Source organism: Garra rufa, chromosome 6 (genome assembly GCF_049309525.1).
Source record: "Garra rufa chromosome 6, GarRuf1.0, whole genome shotgun sequence".
Taxonomy (NCBI): Eukaryota; Metazoa; Chordata; class Actinopteri; order Cypriniformes; family Cyprinidae; genus Garra; species Garra rufa.
The window spans coordinates 39489606-39508454 of NC_133366.1; the positions used below are offsets into that span (position 1 = coordinate 39489606).

Genomic DNA, 18849 nt, shown 5'->3' on the forward strand with positions numbered 1-18849 from the left:
CAATTGTATATAGTCAAGCCAATTTAGGCCAATGATTCAATAGCACATTCAAGAAACTTTTCATTGGTACAGAAAGAAACTTAATAACAGTTTCTCAGAATCCTATCCTGTCATGTCCGACTGAATATAAATGTGTTTTCACAATTCTGTACTAGTTACCTGCAGTGGACCGCAATGGGTCCAGCGTCTGGGGGGTTGCAGGCTTTGACCCGTCTGAGGAAGGCCAGGAAGGGAGTGGGGTGTTCAGGTACCCCCTGATCTGGCCATCCTGTAAACTGGAACTGACGAACTTCCCTTTTTTCACCACTCCCACTCTGCATATAGAAACAACACAATTCAGCACAGTACAGTACCATACACTAAACCAAACTAAAATAGACTGAACTAGATTAGACAAGACAAGACTGCACATATTATATTTGTACTGAACTGAGCTGGAAGATCACTGAATCAATTATGAGCTGACTTTAACTGAAAAACACAGTATTATCCTGTTTTAATACTGTATAGCTGCTTTGACAATCAATATATAAATAAAGGTGACTTGACTTGACTTGATTTGACTAGATTTGATTAAATTACATAGATGTCAGAGAATGCTTCTCATCCAAGCAGTAGTCTTTTTTTAATTAAAACAAATTCCAGTTAATGTGTATGGCCTTCAATATTTAGCACACAAAGCACAATAACAGTGAAAAACTAAAAAAAAAACGTTACAGGGTAAGATGTGAATAAGCAATACATGACAAATAATTGAAACTGTTGACAACAACAATCATAAATAAATAAATAAAAGCAGAAAATATCAAAATAACAAATGCATAATGTTTAAAGCACTTTTGCATGATTTTCTCAAGAAAAATATGTGGTAGAAAATCAGACATTGCAGAAGAGACGAGACACGAGACTGGGTTCACGAGAACGAGACGACACAAGATTTTTAAACTTTTTTTAAAGAAATCCTCAATGATGAAATATAAAGGCAAAATAGTATTTTATTCAACTAAAAAACACAAAATGCACTTGTACTTTATGAAATTAAACTTCTATTTTAATGAATTATATGCAGTAATAAACATGTAAACTAAAGCTGCATGATTCTGGATAAATTGAAAAACTATTTTCTTTTATACATTGGAGATCACGATTCTGAAGAACAAAGGGATTAGAAATCTAAACAAAATTACATAATTTACTAGTGGTTCTGACAGAACGTTCATTGCTTAAGTGTATATTTGAACAAAATTTTTAAAAATGAAGGTCTTGTGCCACGAGATCTCGTCACATCCCTAATTATATGTTTACATTGATTCTGTTGCACTAAATAAACATTTAAATGCATAGCTTTGTCACTACATATTTTATATGGGTAACACTTTATTTTGATAGTCCACTTTAGACTTTTTAACTAAATGTAAACTACCAGTCATTAGAATCTAATGTAATCTAATGTATTTTGAATAATTTGTCACATAGCAGGTCTATTTTAATTCCAAACATTCCAAAAAAATAAATTAAAATTGTGAAAAATGTATGGAAACCTTTTCTCACAATAGGGATGCCCCCTTAAGTTAGTCGACGAGAAGAGGCTTGGTCGACCAAAATTGTATTAGTCGCTTAGTCACAGTAAACAAAAATTCACACATCGGGCAGGAAATCTAAACGCTCACCTGTCATTCATTGACCTCAAATATGGTTTTTAATCCAAAGATGTATGTAGTAACAATTTTACATAGCAGCTAAATCTAATGTTAACCTAGAAAAATGTGCACTATTCAAGTGTCTGTGTGGAGTATGGAAGTGGAATAGTAGCATGCCTACTGCGTGACAGATGGATCTCTCAAATCTTTAAAGACTCTACGCTTTTTTGTGTAACAATGAAAATTTTCGCTTTTGTAAAATAATGAAAGCAAACAGGATGCGCTTTCTGCTGTCTCTGTCTCTGTAAACTTGAGCGTGAAACTCTAAAGCTATGTGTATACTTGCCTTACAGATATGAAAAATATATCTATAAAAATTAAAATGTCTACTTTTAAACAAACCAATTCAACTAGAAAACAAAGATTATCCTTATGAAACATGCATACGTGCGTATCACTACTGCAGAAATGACGAGTCAGTGTCGCTGACTTAATCTCTTAAGCTGAAAAAAAAAAGTAATAACTAGAGTGTAAATAAATTGTTAAAACATTAAAGCCCTTACTGTTTTTCCCTGACACATTCATAATTATTATATCTGCTGGTGCGCTGTGGAAAGCTTTTTTTGTGTGCGCTTGATTGCTTATTAAGCTATATAGGCAATTAAAGGCTCATTATTATGATTTATATGGTTTCTTAATAAACGTTTGACTAATAGTCAACAAATGCTTAAAATGAATGACTACTAGTCGACCAGAAAAATCTTTATTCGAGGACAGCCCTAGTTCCCAAAAACCTGTGGGTCAACTCTACCGTTAGGTTACATTTGTAAGAGTAAAAAAGTGTTTGTATGTTGTGTTTATGTGCTGATCACTGCTGCTTTGTTACCTTAAAGAGAGCAAAAGTCCTGACACAGTAGGTCGCGAGCTCCACCGTGTCCAGTAAAGAGACTTGCATCAATCCATATGTCTCTGTACCTCTGCTGGGCCAGTACTGATCACATTTATTCTGCACACAGTTCAGCAGACACTTAGTAAACCTCTCACTGCTACATATGCCTCAATGTCAAAGGAGACATTAGAGGAGAGCTGAAGAACCAGCTGAGATCAACACTGACAGTCAGCTGCTCTTCAGCCTGGCTGCTTTCCATCAAAAACAGTACTCACATGGCTATGTGTCAGTCTGCTCCCTAGTTTACTAGCAATTACACTGCCAAAGGAGTGGGTTGTCAAAATCATTCCAGTGCACTGAACACTACACTCCCTAGAAATTATCAGAATGCCTTTTAACCTATTTTTAACCTTGTTTTTACTAATTCCCACCAAAGGGAACTAGAGAATAGACCGAGACACACCCTTTGAGAGTACATTTCAGCATGCAGTGAGAGTGTGATAACCAGCCAAAAAATTCAAGTTACACTTTGGCAAAATGTGTCTCAGAAGTCAGTGAGCGAAAGTGGAAGCGAGAAGAGACAGATCAGAAAAAGAGAGAGTAGGTGTAAAAAAGGGATGAGGCAGAGTTAACAAGGAGGAAAGAGGTGAGACACGGAATGTCAACCATTCAAGTGCAAAGTGAGAGTGGTCTAATTAGCCAAGTGAGACGTCTTGCCTTTGAGAAGAAATACGAAGGCATCTGGAGAGTAATAGACAAACAGCATAAGACTTACTCTGCTCCGTAACACCACACAACAGACTCACTGAGAAATACTGAAAATATCAATGCTGTGTTTGATCAAAAAAAGTTAGTATGGTTAGTATGTGTGCATGTGTTTGTTTTTATGAGTTTGATTAGGTGTTTTTGTGCCTCAGTAGTTCTGTTCCAAAATCCAATCAGTTGCCTACCTAGACAGCATTTTAAACATCCTGATGCAAAAACTGTTTGAAATTTTAATGTTACAGTTTTGAGTTCATTTCACGTTTTGGTGGGCTGCATAAATGCTCATAGCATTTGAAATCTGATTAAAAAATAGAGAAAAATAAGATTTTAAAGTTGTTCATGCAAACTGTTCTGGGCCTTGAACGTGTCAGTTGCGTTGCTGTCTATGCAGGGTCAGAAAGCTTTCGGATTTCATCAAAAATATCTTAATTTGTGTTCTGAAAATAAACGAAGCTCTTACAGGTTTATACAATCATTGAACTGCCTATAGTGGAAAGCAAGGATGCTTACTACATTTTGGAACAGGGATTCTTTGTGTTTCCATCTGAAAATGTATGAGTGCACATGACTTGAGTGTGGTTTGTATTTGTATGATTTAGTGCTCTCACCCTGGATTTCTCCTCTAGTTTGGTGATCATGATGATATTTGCTGAGTGTTGTTCCCACACCATTCTCCAGAAGTCACTAAAGGTGTCTGGCATGGGGCCCTGGGTGGCGATGTATGCGCCCTGTCGGCGGTACCCGTCTATGAAGTTGGCATTGATGTAGTCACCGCCAGGAACACCTGCATAACAAGAGGGAGGTGCCATAGAATGCATTGAGAGAATATTTTAAATTGTTCTCTGATATCTACATAGAAGGTATTTGGCATAGGAAAGGGCAAAAAATGTCCACAAATGGTTTTACAGGTCCATTTACAACCCTAGGATTTGTCCCTAGAATGAAATGCTCTGTTTTTGCCTTATTTGGAAGCTTCATGAATATTAATGAGCTCTGCTCTGATTGGCTGTTTCACAGAGCTGCTCATCTCTATAGCTGGCACATTGACAAAAATATATATTTAATTAGCAGCTCTAGCCGCTTTTAATATGCGGTTTGTTGAATCTGCCGTTTTGAATCGCCGACATTTTAGTCTCATTACTGTGATTCATGTGCTCTGTGTAAAGTTATAATGCTGAGGGAGTGCTTACCACACAAGTTCAGCAGCTTGTCAGTGATAACAGATACTCGGGATCTGTAAATCATTCGCCATCATCAGCGCAGTTATTTCTCTGTTTATGTGGAAAGTGAAATCGTTTGTACTGCAATGTAACAGGCTAGCGCTAGCATTAAGCTAACCGTGTCCCTTCAGTGACTCGCCTTATTTTACTGATGTGCTGACCTTACCGATGATTGGGCGATGCAAATGTTGGGGGCGTAACTATTAACGATCCCGGGGATGTTTCGTAACAGTCGGTGTTATGTTGGAATTGACCTATTTTTCGGTGGTCTTTTGCAAACACTAGATTTATATAAGAAGGAGGAAACGATGGTGTTTGAGACTCATGGTATGTCATGTCCATGTACTGAACTGTTATTATTTAACTATGCCAAGGTAAACACAGTTTTCCATTCTATGGCACCTTTAATCACTTTCAAACTAACAAGAGAAAACAAATGCTCTTCATAAATTTTAATAGGTGTAAATAAAGGATTCAGTTCCATTAGTATTGTGTCACATCTAATATTTCAAAATGACAAAGCAGCATCAGAGGCGAAATGTAGTGCAGCTGCACTTCTGGTGAGTCCCATCTGGGTGCCATCAATTTATCCACCAATTTGCTTCCTCTCTATCTATACTGTCCTATCGCAATAATGGTAAAAAGTAATCATAAAAAAGCAAAGAAACTGCACAAATCAAACAGCTCAATAAATATACAATGTAAGGGATATTTGCTAAAAAAATCTAATCTAAAAAATCTTAAAATCCCTGGAAATGTATCAGAGGTTATCTGAATCACCTTTAAATTAGTGTATGTCATTGTTATTTTAGTATTATTTATATACTGTAGCTTTTTAAAGTGTTTATTAGTATATTTTTAGTTATTTTATTTTACAATATTTTTTTGTAGTAATTTTGTGCTTTTGTAATTTTTATTTTTTTAAATATCTATTTTTAATATTTATGTTTACGTTTTAGTAATTTTACTACTAATTTATTTCAGTTAGCAGCCAAGGTAATTACGATGACAGCATCCAATTACATTTTTTACGTTTATCTAATATTTATATTTTATTTGATTTCAACTATATTTCATGTATGTACAAAAATGTATAGTTTTAGTTTACAATAATAACTATGGAAGACTGATTCCACCACTGAATAAAAAAAAAAATTTTCTCAGAATTGCACGATGCAAACTTAACATTCTGACTTTTTTTCAGAACTGCGAGATACAAACTCGCAATTACAAGTTATAAAGTCAGAATTGTGGGATATAATCTTGTAATTTTAACTTTTTTCTCAAAATTGAGTGATATAAACTTGCAATTGTGAGTTATAAAGTCAGAATTGCAAGATATAAACTCAGAATTTTGAGTTAAAAAGCTAGAATTTCGAGATTTAAACTCACAATTCTGACTTTTATAAATGTGATATAAACTTGCAATTGAGAATTATAATATCAACTTCTTAGAGGAAAAAAAGACTGATATTTCCTCAGAATTGTGAGTTTATATCTCATAATTCTGACTTAATAACTTGCAGTTGTGTGTTATAAAGTCAGAATTGTGAGATATAAACTCAGAATTGCGAGAAATAAAGTCAGAATTAGGAATTTACAGTATATCTTGCAATTGTGACTTTTTTCTCAGAATTGCAAGTTTATATCTTGCAATTTTGAATTTATAACACACAATTGCGAGTTATTATTTCAGAATTGTAAGATATAACTCGGAATTGTGAAGTAGGGTTGCATTTTTGCGAGTGTATATCACAATTCTGAGTAAAAAAGTCAAAATTGCGAGTTTAAATCTTGCAATTCTGGCTTTATATTTCACAATTCTGACTTTTTAACTCATAATTGCGAGTTTATCTCACAACTTTGAGGGAAAAAGTCTGAATTGAGAGTTTGTATCATGCAATTCTCAGAAAAAAGTAACTGAACTTGCAACTGCGAGACGAAAGTGCATTGTTCTTGCAATTCTGAATTTATATCAGATTTCTGAATATGTAACTCGCAATTGCGAGTTTGTATCACGCAATTCTGAGAAAAGAAATTAAAAATTGCGAGATATGAACTCACAAGTCACAACTACGAGAAAAGAAGAATTGTGATTATAAATTGCAATTACCTTTTTATTTTTATTCAGTGGTGAAACCGGGCTTCCATAAATAAATAGTGGAACAATTATGTGTACATTTGTGACCCTGGACCACAAAACCAGTCTTAAGTCGCTGGGGTATATTTGTAGCAATAGCCAAAAATACATTGTATGGGTCAAAATTATTGATTTTTTTTTTATGCCAAAAATCGTTAGGAAATTAAGTAAAGATCATGTTCCATGAAGATTTTTTGTAAAATTCCTACTATAAATATATCAAAATGTAATTTTTTATTAGTAATATGCATGGTTAAGAACTTAATTTGGACAACTTTAAAGGTGATTTTGTCAGCATTTTGATTTTTTTTGCACCCTCAGATTCCAGATTTTCAAATAGTTATATCTCAGCCAGATATTGTCCTATCTTAACAAACCATACATCAATAGAAAGCTTATTTATTCAGCTTTCATATGATGTATACATCTCAGTTTTGTAAAATTTAACCTTATGACTGGTTTTGTGGTCCAGGGTCACATTTAGAGATAATATTTCCCATGATAACACCCCTTTAGGATTTAAAAATGTGTAATTTCTCACGAATATAGACAGAAAAGGCAATATTGGCATACTGAGCACAAACCCTCTCACCATCGTTGTTGGAGAGTGCTACTCTGGTATGGTCGTAGGCGATGACGTTGGCATATCTGTTCTTTGGCTTGTTAATCTCAAGGTTAGAATGTTCCCATGAGAACTGCTGCCCTGGATCAATAGACTACAAAAGAGAAATGCGCCATGAATTACACATCACACTGGACAAGCCTCATACTGTACTTCACATGTTATAAACATAACATGGCCTATGCATTGAAATTAGTGCTCACACAACAAAATTACATGAAAAATAACTCAAAGCATGTTATAGCATGCTAAAAAATATGGGGCTAATATACATCATTCATTGGCCAATATGTTTTTAATGTACACCCGTGGGGTGAGAATGTAAGTGTTTGTATGTGAGATCTGACCTCATATTCTTGAGAGAACCTCAGGTTGTCATTGGCTTTCATCCTCTCTATGTGAGCTGGCAGTTCTGAGACGGACACTGGAGGGTGGCTGGTCATGCCTGTCAATCACATCACACAAACACATCATTTCATACCCTGAGAACACGCTCTGAGCAGTGTGAGGGAAAAAGTTAGTGATCTCATCTATGTTTTAACACTAGGGTTCATGAGTGAATGTGTTTTGAGGAGAACAAAGCTAAAGGAATATCACCAAAAGTTAACCCTGTAAAGCCTGATATTTGAATGGAAGTTTGTTGAACTCATAAGACAATTAATGTGTTTTTGCATATCATGCTTTTATGGCTTATATGAGAAATTAGACTCATACTGAGGAGGGAAAACCCACCTTTTTATGACTTATTTAGTATTAAATATGAGACTTTAGACTCATACTGAAGAGGGAAAATCCACCTTTTTATGGCTTATATAGTATGGAATATGAGAAATTAGACTCGTACTGAGGAGGGAAAAACCACCTAAATTTTATTCGGAGGCCCAAACTAAGCAAAAATATTCAGTTTGGTGCAATTGCTGTTATTTATATGGCCAAAATCGATGAAAAGATGAAATTCTGACAGCTTGTAATGTAAATCAATGAGATTTTTATAAAAGTATAGCAGATTACTTATATAAAATGCATATAAATATTAGATGTTACTCTATATTTCACAATAACATGTGACCCTGGACCACAAAACCAGTCTTAAGTAGCAAAAGTATATTTGTAGCAATAGCCAAAAATACATTGTATGGGTCAAAATGATCGATTTTTCTTTTATGCCAAAAATCATTAGGATATTAAATAAAGATCATGTTCCATGAAGATATTTTGATATCAAAACTTGGAAAATATCAATGGAAAGCTTGTTTCTTCAGCTTTCAGCTGATGTATAAATCTCAATTTCAAAACATTGACCCTAATTCTTAATTGTATGATCAAAGCTCTATAGTTTTTTTTAGTGTAGTTCCCTTAATATTAGGGTTAAGGTTAGATTTCACAGCAAAAAGAAACATACACCATGACCTAAAGGGGGATTTTTTTCAGTTTGGATCACATTTATCATTTAATAGGCCTTAGAAATTTATGTATCAAATATGATACAGTAGACTTTATAGGGTTAATTCTAATGAAACCTTATTTTATTGTGTTTTCAAAAGTGAAAAGAGTTCATAAAATTTTAATGTGAGGTAGTTGGCATTGTAGTTGTTTGTACCGACATAGCAATAATCATTGATTCAGACAGCCAAATATAAAATTTGACTCTCCTCCAGTCATTTCGGAAATGTAATAATACTGATGGTTGTGACCAATTTAAATGAAATGGCCACTTGGGGCTGGGTGTTCTTTTAGTTGGACACTTTTAGTTGTTTTATACATTTAATGTTCATATAAAAATAACTGATCAATACTAATTAAAAGCTCACAAAATATAAGCTAGTCATGTTTTTCATGACAATTGCTGTAAAGTGATGCACTAGGCATCTATAAACTAAAATAAAGAGTATGATATTATTTAAACAGAATTGTTTAGACTGTTTACTGCAGTCTGTAGGTTATTGAAAATGCAGAGAATGTATGTTTTTGCCTACTTATACACAAATGTTATATCTAGTGAAGTAAACAGCCTCACAGAAAATTGTATTACAATAATTTCATGATATATGACTAATTTTTGATTGTGGGATGGGACTGGTCTCCACCCAGACTGATATTCACATCCCATCTCTATAAATAAAATCTGAACTATACTGAATGTGCACAGGGGAGGGTATAGATTACAAGATAGTCAGAAGTATTAAGGAAGATGAAATAAACAATGAAACAGCTGAATCAGATCAAATTAAACTTAAAGCAGAAATCAATAATGCTGCATTTAGAATATCGCTGAGAAGAGTTCATTTCATGTCTGCAATAGTTGCCTGTTCAACAAATTCAAGATCAACATTGATTCAACACTGCATTACTGTACTTTCTAATACAGCTAGCTTTATTTAAAAACACCTCTGGTATGTCCCCATTCAGGGAGCTGTCTATAATTGTGTGTGTGTGTGTGTGTGTGTGTGTGTGCATTTATATCAGATTTCCCCAATATCATGGGGACTAAATCTACCCACAAGGATAGTAAAACTTAAAATCACCTACACTGTGGCGGCCAACCGATGGTCCCCATGAGGAAACATCTTAATAATGACTAAACAATGTCTTAATGAAAATCTAAAAAAGTTTGTGAGGGTTTAGAGGTTAGGGAATAGAAGATATCATTAGCCAAATATAAAACAAAGACGACAATGGAAAGTTGTGACGTCAGTCAGAGCGGAGTGAGGAAAAACTTCACACGCTGCAGAAGGTGTTCACATACACCCCTGTTATTGAGCCAAATGAGTTAAGAGGATGAAAAAGCCAAACTGGTTACTGCATATGTGTGAGTGGAGGTTAGGCAGTCAATATAGACTTCAAAAACCACAACTAACTTGATAACCGTCGATAACCGATGATAGATGCACGCAAACCTAGAAAAGAGACAACACTGTGTTGATACAGACAGTGTGTGTGCGTCAAAGGGGTGTTGAAAGCTGCTTCTTCAGCACTCTGTACCTGTGTGTGAGTGTGTTTGTGACATGTCTTTTCATCAGTATATTACCAGCCGTTGGGAAGTTGATTCTACGCAGCTCCACTGGGTCAGATGGATGCTGGGAACTCATGGCTTTACTGCTGCTGGGAAAGCTGCACTTCCTGCCCTCCAGCTCTGCCCGCTTCCTGTAACATCACACGTGCAGGAGCATTAAAGCAACACTCACTTAGTAGGAAATAGTTTATATTGCATTTTGGTCATAATTAGATTTTGAGAGAAACATAATACACAGACCTGTCTGGTTTGCTGGTTTGTGCACAGATAAAGCGAGGGAAGAAAAAAGAATTAGGGATAAATATAATTAGCTTGTGCAGAAGTAAAATATAAAGCATTTATCATTTTTATTCCTTTGCTTATTACCTTCTCATTCTTTTGCAATGTCATTCAAATGAATGAATATTTTAGGCCGATTTGTGAATCATTCAAGAGTTTCATTGAAAAGGACTGACTCTAATGAATGATTCACACACAAACGCCATGGTTTTAAAGTAGAAGTTCACTTCCAGAACAAAAATTTACAGATAATTTACTCACCTCCTTGTCATCCAAGATGTTCATGTCTGTCTTTCTTCAGTTGTAAATTATATTTCTTGAGGGAAGCATTTCAGGAATGTTCTCCATGTAGTGGACTTCTATTAGTCTAGTGCTTGCTGTGAGTTCCAAAACGCAGTTTAAATGCAACTTCAAAGGGCTCTAAACCCAGAGCCAGCCGAGAAAGAAGGATCTTATCTAGCGAAACGATCGGTTGTTTTCTAAAAAAATTAGACTTGTCTTAGACTTAGTCTCATCTAGCTCTGTGATGTGCATGCATACTCTGTGTACTCTGGTTTAATACAGTTAGTGTAGGTCGAAAAACTCACATCTCATTTTCTCATTTTCCTACATCACTGCAGAAGTACCGACCCAGTGTTTACGAACATGCAAAGAAGGTCAAACGGTGTTGTAGGATGATTTCAAAGTTGAAGGAGAAAATGAGATGGGAGTTTTTCAACATATCCTAACACTATTGAACTGAGCATTTAAAAGTGAGCATGAAAAAGTAAATAAATTGTACATTTTTGTTAGTTTTTAGAAAATATCAGATCGTTTCGTTTAGATAAGACCCTTCTTCCTCGGCTGGGATAGTTTTGAGCCCTTTGAAGCGGCATTTAAACTGCATTTTGGACAAATTTGTGGGCACCATAGAAGTCCACTATATGGAGAACATTCCTGAAGTATTTTTCTCAAGAAACATAATTTCCTTATGACTGAAGAAAGAAAGACATGAACATCTTGGACGACAAGGGGGTGAGTAAATTATCTGTAAATTTTTGTTCTGGAAGTGAGCTTCTTCTTTAAGTTTAACTCTACACAAGCAATATCTAGAAGATACAATGATTGTAGATTTCAGGAAAATTCAGAGCAGAGCATAATTAGAAACCTACCCTCAAGCTATCCAAGGTGTATGTGACTTTATTCTTTCTGACGGATCCAGTCATATAAAAAAAATCCTGGCTCTTCCAAGGTTAATATTGGCAGTGAATGGGTGTTGCGATTTTGAAGTGCAATAAAGTGCATCCAAACATCCATCATAAAATGTTCTCCACACAGCTCCAACGGGTTGATAAAGGCCTTCTGAAGTGAATCGATGTAAAAAAAAAAAAATCCACATTTAAAACTTTATAAACTAATTTCTAGCTTTTATTAACTTTCATACGCAGATTAATGACAGAGTGGCGTTCAAAGTGCAAATATGGAAGTACATTTGCGCATATGACAGTTAGCGGAAACTACAGATTACGGTTTATAAGGTTTTAAATATGGATATTTTTCTTACACAAATCCATCGTTTTGCTTCAGGAGGCCTTTATTAACCCCATGGAGCCATTGGGAGAATTTTTTTTCATGATGGATGGATGCACTTTATTGGACTTCAAAATCTCAACACCCATTTACTTCCATTATAAATCTTGGAAGAGTCAGGAGATCTTTAATATGTCTCTGATTGTATTCATCTGAAAACAGAAAGTCATATACACCTAGGATGGCTTGGGGGTGAGTAAATCTATCTGAGTGAACTATCCCTTTAATTCACTTTATGACTTGATTTGGTCATCCCTTTTATATAATTTAATCTACATTCAAATTATCAAATGCAATTTTTTCTGCTCAGTTCTCTTTATCTCTCACCTTTTAAAGAGAAGGATGAGGATGACAATGCTGATGATGAAGATGACGGCCAGCACTGGCCCCACCACCCACAGAAGCCCCTCCTCCTCATCTACGATTGGCTGTGGCTCAACATCGGAGAACAGCACGGCATCCGAGAATGGACTTGTGGAGTACACGGTCTGTCGATTAAATATCAAAAATTATTTTGACACTTTCTGTTAAATGTCACAATTCTTGTTTTTAAAAGTAATAAGCAATAAATCATAACTTTTGATTACAGTAAATGTTTCAAACTGAGCTATGTTTTTTTCTGAAATGATTTGGTCACACAATGATGAAATTATTTAACACAGTAAATCTAATCACTACCTAATCATAGTGGACCCCAAAATAGACCAACATCAGAGAAAAAAAAAGGACTTACGTTCTGTCCCAGTTCAAGAATAGCCAGCACGTAGCACACATACTCCTGTCCGTTTACAAGCGGTCGGTTTAGGAACGCTCCATACACACGTCCGTCTCCTAGTTTGAATTCAGCTGGAAGATTCTGGAAATGAGCACTTATGTACGCTTTTGCCTCCGCCTGCCTTCGTAAGCGCACAGAGCGACCGGTGCCATTAATCTCCCTCAGCAGCTGGAGAAACCAGAAAAAAAGCACATGACACAAGTTAAGTTAATCACAACGGACACAGCAACTCCCCTGTGGTGAACCAACATGTGCTTCAAACTTTGAACAGCTTTTTTTTATCACAGTGAATGATTTGATAAAAATTTTACAAATTATCACATCAACAACTCAATTACAAAAATGTATTACCTCATCAATGTTCATCTCATCTGGATCACTCCATGAATTCTGAAAGTTTCCTCCTCTCTGCCTCTTCAGAGGGACAACCACAATGTAGAAACCCCTTTCGATAAAACATTATATTACATTATTGTGTGTGAATCTCCTGGGTGAATCTCAAGAAAAGTCTGTGTTATTTTCCTAAAAACCATGAAATATTTCTGCATTGAAAAATTGAACGCTGATATTTCATATTTTTTGGCATCACAAGAATAAATTATATAAAATATATTTAAATATATTCTTTTAAATTCTAAAAGTCTTTAAAATATTATCATTTTTACTAAATATTTGATCTAATACATGCAGCCTCTGTGAATTTTGATTTTTTAAGTTTAGAATTCCCAGTCCACACTGGAAATCTAATTTAAACCTGAACATAAACCATTTCAAATGTGACCCAGGACCACAAAACCAGTCATAACGGGTCAATTTCTTTCCATTGATGTATGGTTTGTTAGGATATAGCAATATTTGGCCAAGATATAACTATTTGAAAATCTGGAATCTGAGGGTGCAAAAAATCTAAATATTGAGAAAATCTCCTTTAAAGTTGTGCAAATGAAGTTCTTAGCAATGCATGTTACTAATCAAAAATTAAGTTTTGATATATTACTGTAGGAAATTTACAAAATATCTTCATGGAACATTATCTTTACTTAATATCCTAATGATTTTTGGCATAAAAGATCATTTTGACCCTTGTTGTTGTTGGCTATTGCCAGAAATATACCTGTGCTACTTACAACTGGTTTTGTGGTCCAGGGTCACAAATACGTTCAATTTGAAACTTTTAATTGGTGTATTCCTGACCTGACATTAGCCTGTCCCTGGACAGTGGGCAGCTGTAGGGTAGCGATGCTCTGAGAGCTGGTCTTGTCCAGCAGCTGGGGTTTCCTAGTCAGCAGGTTTGGAGCCGTCATGGCATCAGCGCGGTGCTGCAGGCCTCCAGTGCCATCAGCTTTACTAGTTAACAGGAAGGTGTAGAGAGACTGGGGTTTCAGCTTAGTCACCAACTTCTGCCCGAGCCGCCCATCCACCTCCACACTCTCACTATCACCATATGAGATCTGAAAGAGAAGGAGAAAATAGAAAAGCAAATAAACATAAAATGCACACTTAACCAGCCAAGACTATGCACATCCTGTGGCACACACACACATTTGAGGAGGGCAGAAAGAGATTAAGACTGACACCTCAGACACTTGCTAAAACGCACACGCTCACACGTTTATACAAACACTGTCATACACAATCCCATCTCAATATGTTGAAAGAAGGGGTGGCGATGAAGGAACAACACACACACCCACATGTTTGTTTTTATACTGAGCTAATGATATTGTCTGTCATCTTAGGTAGTGATTCTCAACCAGGCGTCCAGGGCCTCAGCACACTTAAAGGGATAGTCCTCTTAAAAATGAAAATTTTGTCAATAATTATTGACCCTTATGTCGTTCCAAACCCGTAAGACCTTTGTTCAGCTTCGGAACACAAATGAAGGTATTTTGGTGAAATCCAAGAGCTTTTTGACCCTGCATAGACAGCAATGTAATTATCACATTCAAGGGCCAGAAAGGTAGTGAAGACATCAATAAAATAGTCCATGTGACATCAGTGGTTCAACTGTAATTTTATGAAGCTAGGAGAACCACAGACTATTTTATCGATGTCCTTACTATCTTTCTGGCCCTCGGATGTGGTAATTACATTTCTGTCTATGCAGGGTCAAAAAGCTCTCGGATTTCATCAAAAATATCTTAATTTGTGTTTCAAAGCTGAACAAAGGTCTTACGGGTTTGGAACGACATGAGGGTCAATAATTAATCACAGAATTTTATTTTTGAGTGAACTATCCCTTTAAAAAGGGGCCACAAGATGGCTTAAAATTATTTAAAAAATCTAAACGTAAACTGACATCAGATTCCTTATTTTAATGAATTCCTTCAACAATTAACATTTTTAGAATTTTAATAAATATATGCAGGAATTTTAAAAGTGTGATTTCTAGACCTGAAAAAGTCATTCTATAAAGTAAATCTAAATGTTTCTAATTACATAAAGTTCTAAAATAATTTATCACGTAGAAACAACTAAGAACTGCTATTTCTAAGTAAAAATTATTTAAAAAAAATCAGTCATGTAAATGATAATGTAAATCCCATAATGTAAATTCCTATAATTCTAGACCTGGAAAATTCATATAAATTTCTATACACTAAATGTTACATTAAGTTCTAATATATTTTATCATGTGTAAACAACTAAAAAATGCTGTTTTTGAGTACATTTTATAATAAAATAAAAAATCTTAGTAATGTTAATTCCTATAATTCTAGACCTGGAAAAGTCATATATATTTCTATACACTAAATCTATTTTTTTTCTAGTTACATTAAGTTCTAAAATATTTTATCATGTAGAAACAACTGATAAATTGTTGTTTTTGAGTAAAAAATATTTTTCCAAAAATCTTAGTAATGTAAATTCCTACAATTCTAGACCTGGAAAAGTCTTATACATTTCTATCCACTAACTCTACATTTTTCTAGTTAGATTAAGTTCTAAAATATTTTATCATGTAGAAACACCTAAAAGACTGCTGTTTTTGAGTACATTTTAAAATAAAATAAAAATATTAGTAATTTAAGTTCCTATAATGTAAGTTCCTCTAAATATTGTATCATGTAAAAACAACAGAGAAACTGCTATTTTTTAGTAAATTTTAAAATAAAAAAATCGTATACATTATGTAAATTATAATTCCTATAATTCTAGACCTGAAAAGGTCATATACTTTTTTTATACACTAAATTAAAAATTTTACATTAACTTCTAAAAATGCATATCATGTACAAACAACAGAGAAACTGCTATTTCTAAGTAAAAAATAATTTTAAAAAATCTTAGTAATGTAAATTCTTATAAAAAGTGTGAACCCAGAGAAATGTTCAGTTTTTTGAAATGTCTAGAATAACTGAAACTGTTTTAATTTGAATTATTTTACATTAATATATTGCCACTCTTAGTTTTTGTAAATAAAAACATCTAAAAACAAGCAGCTTTATCATAACAGTGCTTCAGCCTTTACATCAAAACCAAGTTAGAAAATAGAACCAAGTTTTTCCTACAGGTTTTTATTACGGGATTTTTCAAGTAATGGGTAAAATAAGGTCTTCACAAATTCACACCCCCAAACAACTTGAAAAACTCCATTATATAAACCCATAGTTATAAACCCATTAGTCTACCAGGTTTTGATGTCATGGCGGCTTTTGCAGTCATAAAGGTTGAGAACCACTTTTCTAACCTTTTCACACATTCAGACTTTCAACAAACCCAGACTCATGCGCACATACACACACACGCAGCAAAGTTCTGTATTTTGTAGTACTTACAATAAGAGACTGTGCTTTATTACTGGCAGTTCGTGACTCCCAGGTCAGCAGGACTGAACTCTTCATAGCGGCTTTCACTCTAAAGTTCACAGCAAACACTATTAAAGAGAAAAAAACAAGAGATCAACACATCATACATCAATACTTCAGCACACCTGAGCAGAACCTCTGGCCTCCAGCATTGCTAAAGCATTTATGAAGAACATCAAAGAATCTTTTCAACTGTTTCTACTAAAAACATTTACCACATCAGGCTGTTATCTGCGAAGGGTGCACAGAGCCAACAAGAGAAAAAAGAGCTAGTGAGTTACTTTGTCTCATAGCGCTGACAAGAATTCGTCACTCTCTTCTAAGGGCTCACCTTTACCACAGTTGTCTTATGAGATAATGGAGCACTCCACATTCACCTAGATCCATTTACAGAAAGACTCTCACCTTTTATCTGCACTTAACGGACGTCACCGAACAAGAGACTCAGACCGACAAAGACAGACAAAAATATGACCAGACATAAACAGAAAATATCCTTCCAGACTAATGAAAATGGAGTGATTTTGTTTTGGAAGGCTTGTCTGAGAGTAAACGTTTGTGTGAGGATACAAATAAGTCCTACCTTCCTGTGCAGGTTGTGTTTTGATGGATATGGGGAGGCTATAGGGCCCAGGGCCTTGTTTGCTAAGCATGCACACCCTCGCCACATACTCAGTATTTGGCCTTAGGCCATTAAGAACCACTGTAACCTCTGAAACATCTGATTCCATGGCAATGTCCGTGCCATTACTATAGGTGACAGCGAACCACACGCGGTAACCTTGGATCCGTTCATAGTTTTTTGGTCGCTCCCATCTCAGTATCACAGATGTGGAGTTGATGCCTTCGGCTGTTAAGTTAGCCAGAAGCGGAATGGGTTCCCGTACGCTCACATTCTGAGCGTCTGTTGTCCCTGGGGCTGTTACCATGTCGTCTGTGGTTGTCTGCACCACATTTGGTGTTAAAAGTGTGACTTGAGCGCTTGAACCATAGCCCCAGATGGTACGGGCTGCGAGACGGAAGACGTACAGCACCCCTGCATTCAAAGATGGGACGGTGTAGTTGTGTTCCTCAGCGTTTAGCTCTTGCACCATGAAGGAGTCTGAGGTTGGGTCGGCCGGGCCATATGAGAGCCTGTAGCCCAGCACAGGGGACAGACCTGCAGGGGGAGGCTGCCATTTCAGTAGGGCAGTGCTATCCTCTGATGGCGCGACTGTAAGCAGGGGCATACCTGGCACTACGGAGTAGAAAACAGTAGTGTAGATCAACACTAAATATGTAGCATTGCAGCAAAGTTATGTGTAGGGTTAAGTGATATACACTTCCAGTCAAAAGTATTTGAACAGTAAGATTTTTTAACGTTTTTTTAAAGAAGTCTCTTCTGCTCACCAAGCATGCATTTATTTGATTCAAAGTACAGCAAAAACAGTAAAATGTTGAAATATTTTTAGTAATTAAAGTAACTGTTTTCTATTTGAATATATTTTAAAATGTAATTTATTCCTATGATCAAAGCTAAATTTTTAGCATCATTACTCCAGTCTTCAGTGTCGCATGACTTCGGAAATCCTTCGTATTTTTTCAGAATTCTTCAGAAAAATCCAAAAATCAGCATTTGTCTGAAACAAAAAGCTTTGGTAAAGAAATGATAGAAATTAATATTTTTATTTGGCAAGGATGCTTTAAATTGATCAAAGGTGATGATAAAGCCATTTATAATGTTACAAACTATTTCTATTTCAGATAAATGCTGTTCTTCTGAACTTTCTATTCATCAAAGAAAACTCATGAAAATTGTACTCAGCCTTTTTTAATATAATAATAAATGAGCAGCAAATCAGAATATTAGAATGATTACTGAAGGATCATGTGACTGGAGTAATGATGCTAAAAATTACAATGATGCTATAAATTACAGGTTAAAATATATTCAAATAGAAAACAGTGTTAAAAAGTAAAAATATTGAAAAATATTACTGTTTTTTGCCGTACTTCGGATCAAATATATGCAGGCTTGGTGAGCAAAAGAGATTTCTTTAAACATTTAAACATCTAAAAAACATTTAAAAACTTTTGAATGGTAGTGTTCTTGATTTTGTGCTTACTTCAATTATTAGTTATTAGTACC

At 35.1% G+C, this 18849-nt stretch overlaps 1 protein-coding gene across 1 annotated transcript in view; it reads right to left on the bottom strand.

Annotated features, from left to right (window-relative positions):
* ptprdb (protein tyrosine phosphatase receptor type Db) overlaps positions 1 to 18849 on the bottom strand; it is a 78299-nt gene that overhangs the window by 11925 nt on the left and 47525 nt on the right. The window contains exons 17-29 of the mRNA XM_073843138.1: positions 17305 to 17958; positions 16692 to 16789; positions 14107 to 14363; positions 13264 to 13357; positions 12871 to 13080; positions 12465 to 12625; positions 10530 to 10541; positions 10305 to 10420; positions 7624 to 7721; positions 7247 to 7370; positions 3903 to 4078; positions 2527 to 2646; positions 160 to 314 (exon numbers count right to left, since the gene is read on the bottom strand). Coding sequence (XP_073699239.1) covers positions 160 to 314; positions 2527 to 2646; positions 3903 to 4078; positions 7247 to 7370; positions 7624 to 7721; positions 10305 to 10420; positions 10530 to 10541; positions 12465 to 12625; positions 12871 to 13080; positions 13264 to 13357; positions 14107 to 14363; positions 16692 to 16789; positions 17305 to 17958 — 2275 coding nt within the window. The remainder of the gene's footprint in view (positions 1 to 159; positions 315 to 2526; positions 2647 to 3902; positions 4079 to 7246; positions 7371 to 7623; positions 7722 to 10304; positions 10421 to 10529; positions 10542 to 12464; positions 12626 to 12870; positions 13081 to 13263; positions 13358 to 14106; positions 14364 to 16691; positions 16790 to 17304; positions 17959 to 18849) is intronic.